The sequence below is a fragment of the Mandrillus leucophaeus genome, unplaced genomic scaffold (assembly GCF_000951045.1).
Source record: "Mandrillus leucophaeus isolate KB7577 unplaced genomic scaffold, Mleu.le_1.0 Scaffold98, whole genome shotgun sequence".
Lineage (NCBI taxonomy): Eukaryota > Metazoa > Chordata > Mammalia > Primates > Cercopithecidae > Mandrillus > Mandrillus leucophaeus.
In genome coordinates, this window is record NW_012110696.1 from 140207 (window position 1) to 153631 (window position 13425).

The window sequence follows — 13425 nt, forward strand, 5'->3', positions numbered from 1 at the left end:
TTTTTTTTTTTTTTTTAATTGAGATGGGAGTTTCTCTCTTGTTGCCCAGGCTAGAGTGCAACGGCATGATCTCAACTCACTGCAACCTCCGCCTCCCAGGTTCACGCGATTCTCCTGACTCAGCCTCCCGAGTAGCAGCTGGGATTACAGGCATGCGCCACCACACCCAGCTAATTAAAGGCGTGAGCCACCATGCCCGGCCTGCAATTTCTTCCATTCTGGCCTGAGTGACTAGGTTGGAAATGAGTACTGGATAAAGTTCTGGTTTGACTTTGATGCATGTGGCTATTCTTATCACCACCCACAGCCAGCACCTGGACCACAGAGAAGCTCCCAGGGCACTTTCACCTTCTGGAGTGGCAGTGCCCAGGACCACAAGCACTCACCTTCAGAGCCCTTCTGCTTCCGCTCCACCTCCCTGCGGTACTCCTCCAGCTCGCGGTCTGTGAGCGTGGTGAAGGGGTTGGGGCCCGTGGTGCTCACGATGACGTGGGGCTGGTACTCCTTCTCAATGATTGCCTTGGAGGCCGTCACCAGCTCTCCCTGTGGATGAAAGGCATGTCTGGTCTGCAGGAGCCCAGTCCAGCGGGGACTCTCCCTCCTCCCAGGCAGGCTACAGGCAGGGCGGGGACAGGAGGCTTTCCAGGAGCAGACACCCTTGAGACGGCACTGCCATGGGCCCGAGGCCTAAGCTGAGCTGCAGCCTTCAGTGGTAGATATGGAAACACAGGTCAGTGCCACGATGAACAGACATTAACCGCAGAAGAAATCCTACAGAGCCTTCCAGGTTTCAGAAGCAAAAGCGCAATGCAGACCCAAGAGCACAGAGCACCTCAGGGAGGGTGCCCGCTACTCCTCTCTGTCGAACAGAAGGGGAAAAGGCCCTTTCCTGTTACTGTTTAAAAGTCAGTAACTTTTCCTCATGACATCAGAAACTGTCACAAGCTACAACATAAGGCATGCTCAGAGCTTTGCTTATATTCTAAGAGCACAGGTAAGTTCTGTTCTTTTGACTATGGTTAGTTTATAACTAGTTCCTGGAATTTATCCCAAAACATTCAGAGATAACAAAATGTCCCAAGACACCAGTGTTTAGCTGAGGAATTTGGAAAACTGAACATTTGTACCAAAGAAAAAAAGAAGAAGGCAAAGCGAAGCACAAAGGCGGCTCACAGATCACACCAATCTTAAAGCAGGAGGGAACCTGAGGCCAACACAGTGGGCCGGGTGGGTGTCAGGGGTGAGGTCCACTCACAGCCACCTGCCCCAGCACATTGCTGTGCCCACAGTGCAGCCTGATTGGGCCAGGGGCAGGGAAATGTCCCCCAATTCCCTGGAGCTCTTTTCCTTCTTTTTTTTTTTTTTTTTTTGAGATGGAGTCTCGCACTGTTGCCCAGGCTGGAGTGCAGTGGCACAATCTCGGCTCATGGCAAGCTCCACCTCCCGGGTTCACGCTATTCTCCTGCTTCAGCCTCCTGAGTAGCTGGGACTACAGGCGCCCGCCACCACGCCCGGCTACCCTGGAGCTCACTTCTGAGACAGTTACCCAGCGCTAACACACATGCACATGACTGAACGACAGCTTCCAAAACCAAATAAAAACAGGAGAATCCACAATTCTTTGAATGCCAGGCCTGGTCCTTTAGTGTTCCTCTCAGTGAGGGGTGAACACCAGAGATAAAGAGTGTCCTAGCAGGACTGACTTGGGAAATTCAACTCACCCGGGCTGACTGCTCCTCAAGCAGAGACGGGGGAGCCTGGATTGACTGGGATGGGCTGAGGGGTTACCAACTAGCATGCTGCGTACCCGGTGCTGACTAGTGACACAGAGCCCAGAGCCCCAGGAGGGACAGATGGACTGCTGGAATAGGCAACCTTTGCCCGGAAGACTCTCGACAGTCAACAGGTCAAGGGGAACCCTCTTCTGAACCGGGTCTGACTTGAGGCCCGTTGACTTTTCATTAAGAAGCTGCCCTACCTCACCAAGACAGGAAACTGAGTCCTGTCTGCCATGTGTTAGCTCTGTGGCCTGAGCCAAGTCTTTCCCTGACCAGAGGCCTGCCTCACTATCTGAAGGAGGACCGGCTGGGCTGTCCACTGCTAAGAGCCCTCACACGATGGCACCCTAGAGACGGTATCCCAGCAAAGGCAGTTTGGCTGGCTGCACCTGCATCCTGATATCACTGCCAATGAAATGAGAAGGTGACACAAGAGAAACGCTTAAGTTCATTTCAATCAAATGGTTAAAATCAGTAAAGGAATCAAACATCAAGAATCAACTATCAGGCCAGGCACAGTGGCTCACACCTGTAATCCCAGCACTTTGGGAACCTGAGGCGGGTAGATCACCTGAGGTCAGGAGTTCAAGACCACCCTGGCCAACACAGCGAAAACCCGTCTCTACTAAAAATACAAAAAAGTTAACCAGGCATGGTGGTGGGCACCTGTAATCCCAGTTACTGGGGAGACTGAGGCAAAAGTATCACTTTAACACGGGAGGCAGAGGTTGAGGTGAGCCGAGACTGCGCCACTGCACTCCAACCTGGGCGAGAGAGCAAGACTCCGTCTCAAACAAACAAACAAACAAAAAGAATCGACTATCAGTCAGGCACCACAGCTCATGCCTATAATCCCAGCAGTTTGGGAGGCCAAGACAGAAGAATTGCTTGAGCCCAGGAGTTCAAGATCAGCCTGGGTAACATAGTGAGACCTCGTCTCTACAAAAAATTTAAAAATTAGCCAGGTGTGGTGGCATGCACCTGTAGTCCAGCTACTGAGGAGGCTGAGGTGGGAAGATTCCTTTGGCCTGAGAGGTAGAGGCTGCAGTGAGCCATGCTTGCACCACTGCACTCCAGGCTGGGCCACAGAGTAAGATGCTGTCTCAAAATAAAAATAAAAATCCATTGGCACAGAGACACCAAAGCCCTTGTTCCCAATTTTGATGCCCCAAAGGACAAGCGGGGCTCTCTCATACTGAGAGAGCTGAAGCCCGAGGCACAGCGCAGCAGGTCCCTGCCTCCAGTGGTGGAGAGCGCCCTCCTCCAAAGACCACAGCTAAAGGCCAAGCTGCTGTCAAGACTAGTTACGGGAACAGAGAATCACATTCCTCTGCAAGAAAGGACACAGAGCAATGACTGAGATGCAGAGAAACATATGCCACTCATGGACAACCCAGGCAGGCAACCAAGATGTACCTAGCTTCCCCTCCTGCCACTCCCCTCACCTTCCTGTCACCTGACAAGGCTCTAAGGCAAAACACAGACCCGGTAACACTTTCCATACTTGACTGAGGCAGCCTAGGTGGAACAACAGCTCTGCCTGAGGTTGTGCAAACTGCGCTAGCGGCTGACCTCTCTGACCATCAGGTTTTCATCTACAAGCAGGGCCGACTTGGATCTGGACTGGCATTTCCAGTGCTGGACCATGCACAGGTTAGGTGCTCAACACAGGTCAGTGAGAGAATCCGAGGGCTGAGCTTACTGCCCCTCTGCATTTCTACCACACAGCATGAAGGGTGGCAGGGAACACAGCCCCCGGTGAGGTGCACATGGGAACACAGAGTCCTTCCCTGGGCTGAACAGCTTGCAGTATAGACACACATCTTCATCTCTAATCCTTCATTTCACTTAAAATTGAATCCAGAAGGCAGCCAAAATTATTTCAGGTTATGCCGGATAAGGTGGCTCACACCCTAAAATCCCAGCATTTTGGGAGACTGAGTCAGGTGGACTGCTTGAGCTCAGGAGTTTGAGACCAGCCTGGGCAACATGGCCAAAATCAGTCTCTACAAAAAAATACAAAAATTAGCCAGGTGTGGTGATGTGCACCTGTAGTCTCAGCTACTCAGGAGGCTGAGGTGGGAGGAGGGAGGATTTCTTGAGCCTGCGAAGCAGAGGTTGCAGTGAGCCAAGATAGCCCAACCACACTCCAGCCTGGACAACAGAGTGAGACCCTGTCTCAAAAAATACATATATATGTATCTGTATTTCAGGTTACATGTTATGACACCCAAAGGAAAGTCAACACAGCCTTCGGCTGGGCTTAGAACTCCTGTTTGAACTCTGACTCACTGTCCCTTCTTCTGTCAGAAGGCAACACTTGCACTGTGTGAATGGCCATTGCCAGTGAGGGAGAAATGGAAGGCAAAGGAAAGTCCTTTCCAGAAAATCCCCAGCTCCCTAAGTCCCAAATACCCGTTCCTCAGGTTCTCAGATGGGAAGTAGGTATCTACGTGCTCGCCGCGCTGGGGAGGGGAGTGTGTAGGACACAGTCCTCCTTGCTTGGTCAAGGAAAAATTCAACTTCTTAACATGCAGCGCCATGTTCCAAAAGAAGTAAGACTGACTGTGCTTTGAGGTTCACATGAAAGGAAGTGGAACAATCGCCCTGTAAAGGACTCCCATGGAGCCAAAGCACATTCTCACCAAAAAGAGGGTATTTTAGCCAGTGTGGGATAAACACCAAGGGTGCAAAAGTGAACTTCAGATACAAGAAGGCAGAGAAAACACAAAGCTGAAACAAGGATTTCTGTCCAGGGGGTCAACCTCTCTTCCTATGGGGTCAGTGTACAGTGGTATTCTCTGCTAATTACACCTGGATGCAGCACTCGCAGCAAGCATGGTGTTCAGAAGGTAGAGACCCTACCTCTGTCGTTCAGGAAACACCCAGGTGACTGTGACACACACCCACATCTGAATATCACTGGGACAGAGCACACAAAGCTGTAACTGGTGGTTGACCACGGCGACCCAGGCTGCTTTCTGGAGAGCCCTAACAAGGGCCTCAGTGCTGCCCTCATGTGGGCTCTACACAGCAGGCCAGCTGGGCTCATGGCCTGCACAGCCCTCACACACCTGAGAGAAAGAACAACTGACAAGACCGCAACAAAGTGCCAAAAGATGAAAAACAAGCAACAGGCAGAGTCATCTTTCTCCCCTGCTATGAGAAGTTCTTCCAAGAATGGCAGCCGGAAGTATGCTCTAAGCACAGGGAAAAACAGGACCTGTGGAATTAATAAGTAAATATGCAAAATAATGTTATTAGCAGGGATTAGACAGGAATACAGAATCTTTGCTACAAACCCGCTTCTATATGGGAACTGGAACACCTACTAAAGTGACATGTGCATCTGAATGAAGGTGTGTCAAGTGAAAGAGACGGTTCTGGAAATTTCCTTTGACAAGAATATAAACATGCCTCTCAGCTAAGACTCCACCATGCGGTCAGGCACTTTCTGCCCAGGGCACCAACTCCTGCACACTAGCAGCCTAATGCTTAGGGAAGGTTTTCTTCTATGAGGGTAGGTTCAGACAGATCTTCCACCTACTGCACACACTAGGTACGCATGCACAGAGGGAAATTACGATGTGGGGTTTCAAACTCTCCTAAGTCTTTCTGCTCTGCGGCATTTAAAAATGTTATTTAGGGTTTATTTTTGAGGTAAATAAATACATTTTATCAACAAGGGCTGACAAAGACTGTCTGAATTCCCATTCCTCTGAAATGACATCTTTCAATGATATGACCTCCAGTGGCTACATTGATGACATTTACAGCCAAAGCTGAACTAGCAAGTGTGGAAGGGCACTCAGGAGTGGCCGCTGCCAACAGCAACAGACTGCCCAGAAGAGCCTGTCTGCAGTCAGCATCGTGGAGAAGGCAAAGTCCCGTGCGGAACTGCGGAAATGCACCACATCGCTCAGACTGGCCATTTCTCAGCAACAACTTCGAATGCTGGAGATTATCATCACACCTCATACCAAATGTTTTAATTAAAGAATTGAGCAGGTAGAACAGAACCTTCTGTACAATCTCACAAACAGTTTAAAGAGCCATTTGAAGCTACTTCAGTAACTAAGACAATGCCTGAAGAGAGGAGACAGGGAGAGGGGAAGGGAGGGGAGCAAGGCGCATAGACAGGTAGTGAGGACAGGGCAGTGAGTACCTTTCTAAAAGAGAGAGATTTAGCGGGACTAAAGGTCTGCTCTGTAAGCTCGAGCCCTTCGATAGTTTCCGTACAGTCAGAGAGAGGTGCATCCTGAAACAGTAAACTGAGTCACCAGAGCACACCAGGCCCAGCCTGTGAAATATCAGCTGAGAGCACAGGATGGAGCTGGCTAAGAGCATGCAGCAGGGACAGCTGTCAACAGTAAATGTGGTGGTGATGATGGCGGGACGTGCAGACACTGAACATGAAACCAGGACCACGGCTGGCCAAATCCAACAATCGTCTACCCCTGCAGAGTCAGGTGTTAAAGCATTAGGTGGCATATTAGTTTTCAGAGATAACTACTTACACAATTATCTTCAATTATCTTCAATGCCACAAGGCAGAGTCATTTTGTAGAAACGGGTGTGAATGTGCACCACATTTACAGGCACCCGGCCCTCTGCAACCCAAGCAGCACTTTGTTGCAGACAGCAATATGTACCACAACAAGAGTCCCTTAAACCCGCCCTCTCCTAGCACCTTACACAGAATGCTGCTGAACCCGGGCCAAATCTAAGCCCCAAAGCTGGTGGTGTATGTGCCACCCTCATATATGCATGCATTACAAGGGGCGGGACCAGACGGGCATGCTGGCTCCATCTAGAACTCAAGGAAAAATGCCTGGACTATTTCTCATCATGAAGGTTTTAAAAAAGGTAACTGGTTGCCTAGAATACTTACCTCATAAAGTCACTCTCTCAATTTCAGAATAACTTTGGAGAAGGCGGTCACACAGCCACCACCCACTAATGTCAGAGACACTCTGGGCTCTCACCTGGACGAGGCTCCTGTCCATCACTACACCACACAAAACCTGGGACTGAGGGCCAGCCGTCTTAATGTCCTGTAAATTCTGCTCTCGGATCTGAGGATAGGAAGGAGAGGCACATATCAGCGGTCCTGAGCAGCCATGCTGCCTGGGAGCCATGCTGCTATGCACTTGGGCCCCAGCCACATGGAAGCTACACTTCAGCTCTCCCCGTGCCCTACGCAGGCAGGATGGCCCCATGTGTTCTGAGTGAGCGCCATGCCCGCTTAGTGGGGTGTTGGTCTGCAGGGATGGAGACTATTCCCAGCTCCCCACATCTTTCAGATGCTTGAGTAGGGCACCTGTCTCTCACTATCATTAACTTGGTGTCATTAACACTCTCTGCATGTCCGTTGTCTAGTGATGTGAGCACTGGCAGGGCTCCTGCTCTGATAAACCAAATGCCACTCACAAGTCTTTGAACGAACCCTGAAAATCAGGGACAGGAGTCTGCTCTTGTTAAGAACAGGTTTTGCAGCTTCCAGTTCTGACCTGTGAGCAAACATCAGTTCACGAATCAACAGGGCCCAAACAAAATGTCTGCTGCTCATACTTCACACTGCTGGTAGAACAGCAGCAGTAGGAAGAGATGGCTTCAGTTACAACAGTGGCAACAGCAGATGTCCTCTGCTAGAAGCAATCACACCCCTCCCCCAACCAAAGCAGCTGGCATCCCTTCCAATCCCACCCCCAAGCCCCCACTGAGTGCCGACGCAGGACACACCTTGTTCCTCATCTCCTGGACCTCTTTTGGGTTAGTGTTCAATGGAACAAACAGGTTAGGGACAGCAGAGGTGGAAGTTCTATGTCCATCCTCTTTAGTCCACTGTAATATCAAGAACAGTTGAAAAGTCAGAATTATGACAACAATAAGTGACACAGCATCCAATCTATCCAGTTTATCTCACATCTGGTCATGCACTGAACATCACAGAGAGGAATGAACCAATGACCACATCTTCTGGGTCACTCAGCAGAGTCGCCATGGGAGCAGGATGCAGCCACATGAAGACCAGTTAATAGTGGAAGTCAAAGTCATGACTGATGGAAAAGGACCATCTGGAAAGCCCAGCTGAATCTGGGTCACAACGTAGGCTGACGACAGAGCTGAGCCCCATAACCCTGGGACCAGCAGGGGAGGCCCCTCAGAGACCATTGGTTCACCGCTCTGAAAATCATCCAACACCAAAGCCAACTGGAAGCATGAGATGACAGGGTCATGAAAAGCAATGTGATGCTGCTACCCGGGGGTAGGGAGGAGCCTGCACCGTGAGGCAAGAGTGGGCATCACCAAAGTTTTGTGTTAAAATAAATGACAGCATCAGAATGCACTGTCTGCATAACTATTTCAACCCAAGAAAATTACTGTACGGACACTTACACAGTAGCTACCTGGAAGAAGAGTTTGGTGATGTCGAATATTTTATATAACTTAATATTTTTGAGTGTTACAAAAATATCCCAAACAAACTTGAAGCGCTTCATGAGTCCTTAATATTTAAAGGCTGTTTTAGTATCAGTGCATCTCGTCAGCATGCTCAGCCTTCCACTCATAATTTTTTTTTGGATCTCCAATCAAATTTGAGATTTTTCATCAAATTCTAAGGCATGAGTAAGCACTGAACATTAAAACAAGCCCATCTTCGAGAGCAAATGTTATGCCTTTCAGAATACTTTCGAGAGGCAGTAAGATAGCCATAAACCATACAACTTCAAAAAAAGCAACAAAACCATCAAATGCTGAGCCACTGCGAGGAGAGTGTGGAATGGGCATGGAGCTGTGGGTACTCACTGATGGTTATCTTCTCAGATAAAAACAACTCCAGCGTTTTATTAAAAATAATTTTCAGTCAAAACATTCAAACAGCAACCTCAGAAACTCGAACACATTTGAAAAAGTAACAACAGTCATTATAAATGAAAAGATACCAACCTGGGAGCACTGCATGGAATCTGTATCCCTCCAGAACAGTAAGAAACAAATTTAAATGCGGAGCAAGGCCTCCCCTTGGATGTACACATTGACTAAAAGGCCTAAAGTGACTTCGTTGTTTTGCAAGCTAATGGTAAATAAAGCTTGCGCTGCTGCCTGAACACTTGGGGAAAATTCCTCATGACAACTCAGCACTGTGCTTCACATCAGCCACAGAAAGGTGTTTTGGGGTTTTTTTTGTTTTTGTTTTTTTTAATAAGGCCCACTTCCTTTAACAAGTGAAACAACTAAAAAATAAACAAATGAAAGAAAAGGGGAAGACAGGAAGGGGGGAAAAGGAGACAAGGAGGGAGGAGAGAAGAGGAGAGACGCACTCCCACGCTCGGAGCCCCACGGCCACACAGGGTCCCTGCCCAGGTGCCATGGCCGCTCAGGAGCACAGAGGCTTCTCACCAACTGCATCAGGAAAACACCAGGACCACCTGGGGAAGACACAACTTTTTTCTTTAAATAAATCTATAAAGCAAAGCACTGTTAGAAGGGGAAAAGAAAGCCCCGCTTTATGTATTTGGTTGCCCAGGTTTTAGGAGCATCGAATCTAACTTCAACTGAACTCCTAATGAACTAGTCATGCATAGATGAGTCTGCTTCAGCCTCTGTCTCCTCCATTCCAGGGGCTTCTGGAAATGGGCCTCTTCTATGGTTTAAAGCAGAGCTGGGTGGACTGTTAGAGGTAGGTTACAGGAGGAGTAAAGACCGATCTTCAGAGGAGGTCTCAGTACCACGACATGGGAGCACCTCTCAGGGCAAACAGTAACTGAGCGGCATTACCGCTGAAACGAAGCACCCTTGCAGCGTCTGTCGCTGGTGCCTGCAGATGGCCTGCGCTGCACTTGGGTCATGCCGCACCCAGCAGGAGTCAGAAGATGACTCACTACTATGGCCGTCTACTCACATGCAACAGTCCATGCAGAGGGCAGCTGGGGGTGTGCATTCGGAGGCTTTGGGATAGAAAGCAGGGGAGTAACACTAAGGGCAGGGGACAAGGGTCAGCAGAGAACACGCCAGGGAGCCACGAGGGAAAACTGCTTAAGAAAACACTGAAGACTTAAAGAAGAAACTTTAGTGACTTGAAACCACTGGAGTCCACAACACTAAAATATCAGGTTTAGGACTGAAGTGTCTTTTTGTGCATGAAATATTAAGAGTCCCTGAATACAATTTGAATTAAATCAGAAGAGCTCCTATTTGTAGGTTAATACATGTACACTATTTTGTATTTCTGCTATATACGGAGATACACTGGAACTACTGCAGAGTCACATTACATCTTAAGCAGTTTCAAGCAGACAGTATTACCCAGATTTGAGTAATGCATTCAGTGGACTTAGATTCAGAACTACAAGAAAGTGAATAAGGAAGGTTCGCTTTACACCTGGGTCAGAAAGGCTGGATTCCCAAAGCCTCCGAAGCCCCAGCTACCCAACTTGCTCTACATCATCTAACTATGAACAGTAAGGTAGGCACAGACCAAGCAGTTGGTAATACAGCTTGGCACGCAGACACCGGACGAGAGAGACTGCAGCAAGGGTTTCACGTGATCGTGTGTAATGTTCGTCCACACCTTAGTCTTCGACTTGGGACTGCTTCCATTCTGCCCCTCCTCGGAAGCTTCATCGCCCCGGCCAGAGTTCAGCCATCTTGTCTTCTCCCGCTGCTGCTTCTGAAAACTGTGTCTGAGAGGGGAGCAAGTGCCCGAATCACCGTCACTACCAAAGGAGTAACCTGTGACACTAGCAGGAACTTCCACATCGCTGTATTTTTTAGACTTCTCTCTCAGAGCAGGGTATCGATAAGGGTAGCCAGTTCTGTAGCCCTAGGGTCCAAGGAGAGTGAAAGACAGTCAATATTCCAGATCTCAAAACAGGGTTTCACTTTGGAAAATCATGTGGAAATAGCCACAAAAGTTGAACACATGCATACCCTATGACTCAGCAATTCCACTCCTAATTTTATACCCAACAGAAGCAAACGTGTTCACCAAAACGCCAGGTACTAAAATGTGAAGAGCAACCCTACTCCTCGTAAACCACAGTTGGAAACAACCCAAAAGTCCATCCGTATAAGAGATGGATAGTGTACTGTCTTCATAAGATGGCCTAGAGAAACACAATGTGCTCTAAACCAACCACGTGGATGACTCTCCTGAAGGCAAAGCTGAGTGAGAGAGACCAATCTGCAAAAAACATAGACCACGTAACTCCATTCATTAAAAGTGCAGAAGATGCAAAACAGCCTTTGTTTTGGTTGTCCTGGGAGACAGGACAGTTGTCACCCCTGGGATGGGACAAGTGAACTGAAGGAGGTGCTGGGGATGTTCTAAGGTGCTGCTACTGTTGCTCTTATTGACTGCTGGTTATACAGAGGGTTCAGTTTTTAAAAATTAACAAACTGAACACTTGCGGTAGGTGTACTCTCTTGCTTACATATCTCAGCAAAAAATTAAAGTTGAACACCCAAACAGGGCTTACATGCTGCCAGCTACTGTGCAGGTTATATTCATCAACCTACTTAATAGATTTTTACCTCTTAAGTTACAGTTTAAATACTGTGATAATCTTTAGGTAAGTAAGGTAAATAAGTATACTCATGACAACTGGTTCTCAGCAAAATTACTTTACATCTGAATACAACAACATTCAAATTCACCTCCAGCTCTGCCTCATGACCATGTGCTCTGTGGTAAAAGACGGCCCCACTTACTTCACACTTCTACTGGACCAACTCGTCTGCAGAGTCCTCCCACAGACAGCATCTCTAAGGGCAAGGACGGTGTCCTCTGCATGTCTCCTGGCCAGTGCTTACCACTTGTTAAGTGTGACAGACAGACTTCATAGTGGCCCCAGGCCCCCAGCTCCTATAATCCCCTCCCACCTTGAGCATGGGTGAGATGTCTGACTTGCTTCTAAGTAGCAGAATTCACAAAAGGTGATGACGGGCTGTATCACAGAAGAGTGTAGCGCCTGTCTTATAAGAGTCTCTCTCTCCACTGCTGGATCTGAAGAAGCAAAGCTGCCAAGAATGCTTCAGCCCTAAGAAAAGGAATTCTGTCCGCAGTCTAGAAGAGCCTGGATGTGGATCCTCTGAGTCAAGTCTCATGATGAGAACCAGCCCTAGCCAACAGCCTGAATGCAGCCTTTATGAGACCCTAGGTTGAGTTCGCTGTGCCTGGACTCCTGCTCCATAGAAGCTGGGAAATAAATGGCTGCTGCTCGAAGCCGCCAGGTCTGTAGTGATTTGTTGCACAGCACAGACAGGTAATACAGGGGATGCCGAAGAGCTGTCTGCTAAACAACCTAACAGATTCGCACCTGAACCAAGTCACTCACAGCACCTTCACAATACATCACAAGAGAATTAGGACTTGGAAGGACTGCATGGGGCCAGACATACAAGAAACTTCAGTGGCCTGTGCCCTGCTGGCTACGGTACTCTAGAAACATACCTCTCAATTCAGAATTCTCTCTCCCCTCTGCTCTTTTTGGGGGGCCACCTTCATTACTAATCACTCTTTCAATATATTTTTTTAATTTTTTTTAATTTAATTTTTTTTTCAAGACAGAGTCTTACTCTGTTGCCCAGGCTGGAGTGCAGTGGCGCCATCTTGGCTCACTGCAACCTCCACCTCCTGGGTTCAAGCGATTCTCCTGCCTCAGCCTCCCGAGTCGCTGGGATTACAGGCACGTGCCACCACACCCAGCTAATTTTTTGCATTTTTAGTAGAGATGGAGTTTCACTGTGTTAGCTAGGATGGTCTCGATCTCCTGACCTCATGAGCTGCCTGCCTCGGCCTCCCAAAGTGCTGGGATTACAGACATGAGCCACCATGCCCGGTCCCCCATAATTTTATTTATTTATTTAATTTTTTTTTGAGATGGAGTCTTTTTTGAGATGGAGTCCTGCTCTGTCACCCAGGCTGGAGTGCTGTGGCTCGACCTTGGCTCACTGCAACCTCTGCCTCCCGGGTTCAAGCGATTCTTCTACCTCAGCCTCCTGAGTAGCTGGGATCACAGACACCCTCCACCACCCCTGGCTAATTTTTGTAAAGAAGGGGTTTCACCATGTTGGCCAGGCTGGTCTTGGACTCCTGGCCTGAGGTGATCCACCTGCCTTGGCCTCCCAAAGTGCTGGGATGACAGGCATGAGACACCATGCCTGGCCTACATTTTTTTAAAAAGGTAATAACAATCACTAATGGAGTTGTTTTGGGTTTTATTTTCATAATTATCCTCAGAAAGATAAGGTAAATGTCTGTACTGGCAATTTTCCCATTTCTGAGCATGCTTTGTTGAGGAATAATAAAAGATAATGACTCTGCCATAAAGACTATCTGCAAAAAAAAAACACAGTTCTTATTAATTCAAGTTTCCTCTTACTTAAAAAGAGCCAGGACTCAGTAATCTCCATAACTTCAGAATAAACCACCCAGGACTCATCAACATCATTTTTTCCTGACACCATACAGATTTTTCTTTATTCTTCCCCTTTAAACGCTGTTAAATCAAAACCAGAAGTAATACTCAGACCTCAGAACTACTACCTGGCTTGTAGTTAAAAACATGGCTTTGGGTCAGGCATGGTAGTTTGCACCTGTAATCCTAGCACTTTGGGAGGCTGAGGTGGGAGGACTGCTTGA

The 13425-nt window shown here is 48.1% G+C and overlaps 1 protein-coding gene across 6 annotated transcripts in view; it reads right to left on the minus strand.

The window, feature by feature from the left end:
• The window catches only part of ADD1 (adducin 1 (alpha)), a 103265-nt gene that overhangs the window by 22490 nt on the left and 67350 nt on the right, over window positions 1-13425 (minus strand). For 3 of the 6 annotated variants that reach the window (XM_011970829.1, XM_011970833.1, XM_011970830.1), the window contains 4 exons: window positions 10261-10605; window positions 7521-7622; window positions 6764-6853; window positions 387-543 (listed from right to left, as the gene is read on the minus strand). In XM_011970829.1, the coding sequence (XP_011826219.1) occupies window positions 387-543; window positions 6764-6853; window positions 7521-7622; window positions 10261-10605 (694 nt within the window). Of the gene's footprint in view, window positions 1-386; window positions 544-5943; window positions 6037-6763; window positions 6854-7520; window positions 7623-10260; window positions 10606-13425 lie in introns of all 6 variants that reach the window. The other 3 variants (XM_011970831.1, XM_011970835.1, XM_011970834.1) reach the window with 2 other exon arrangements.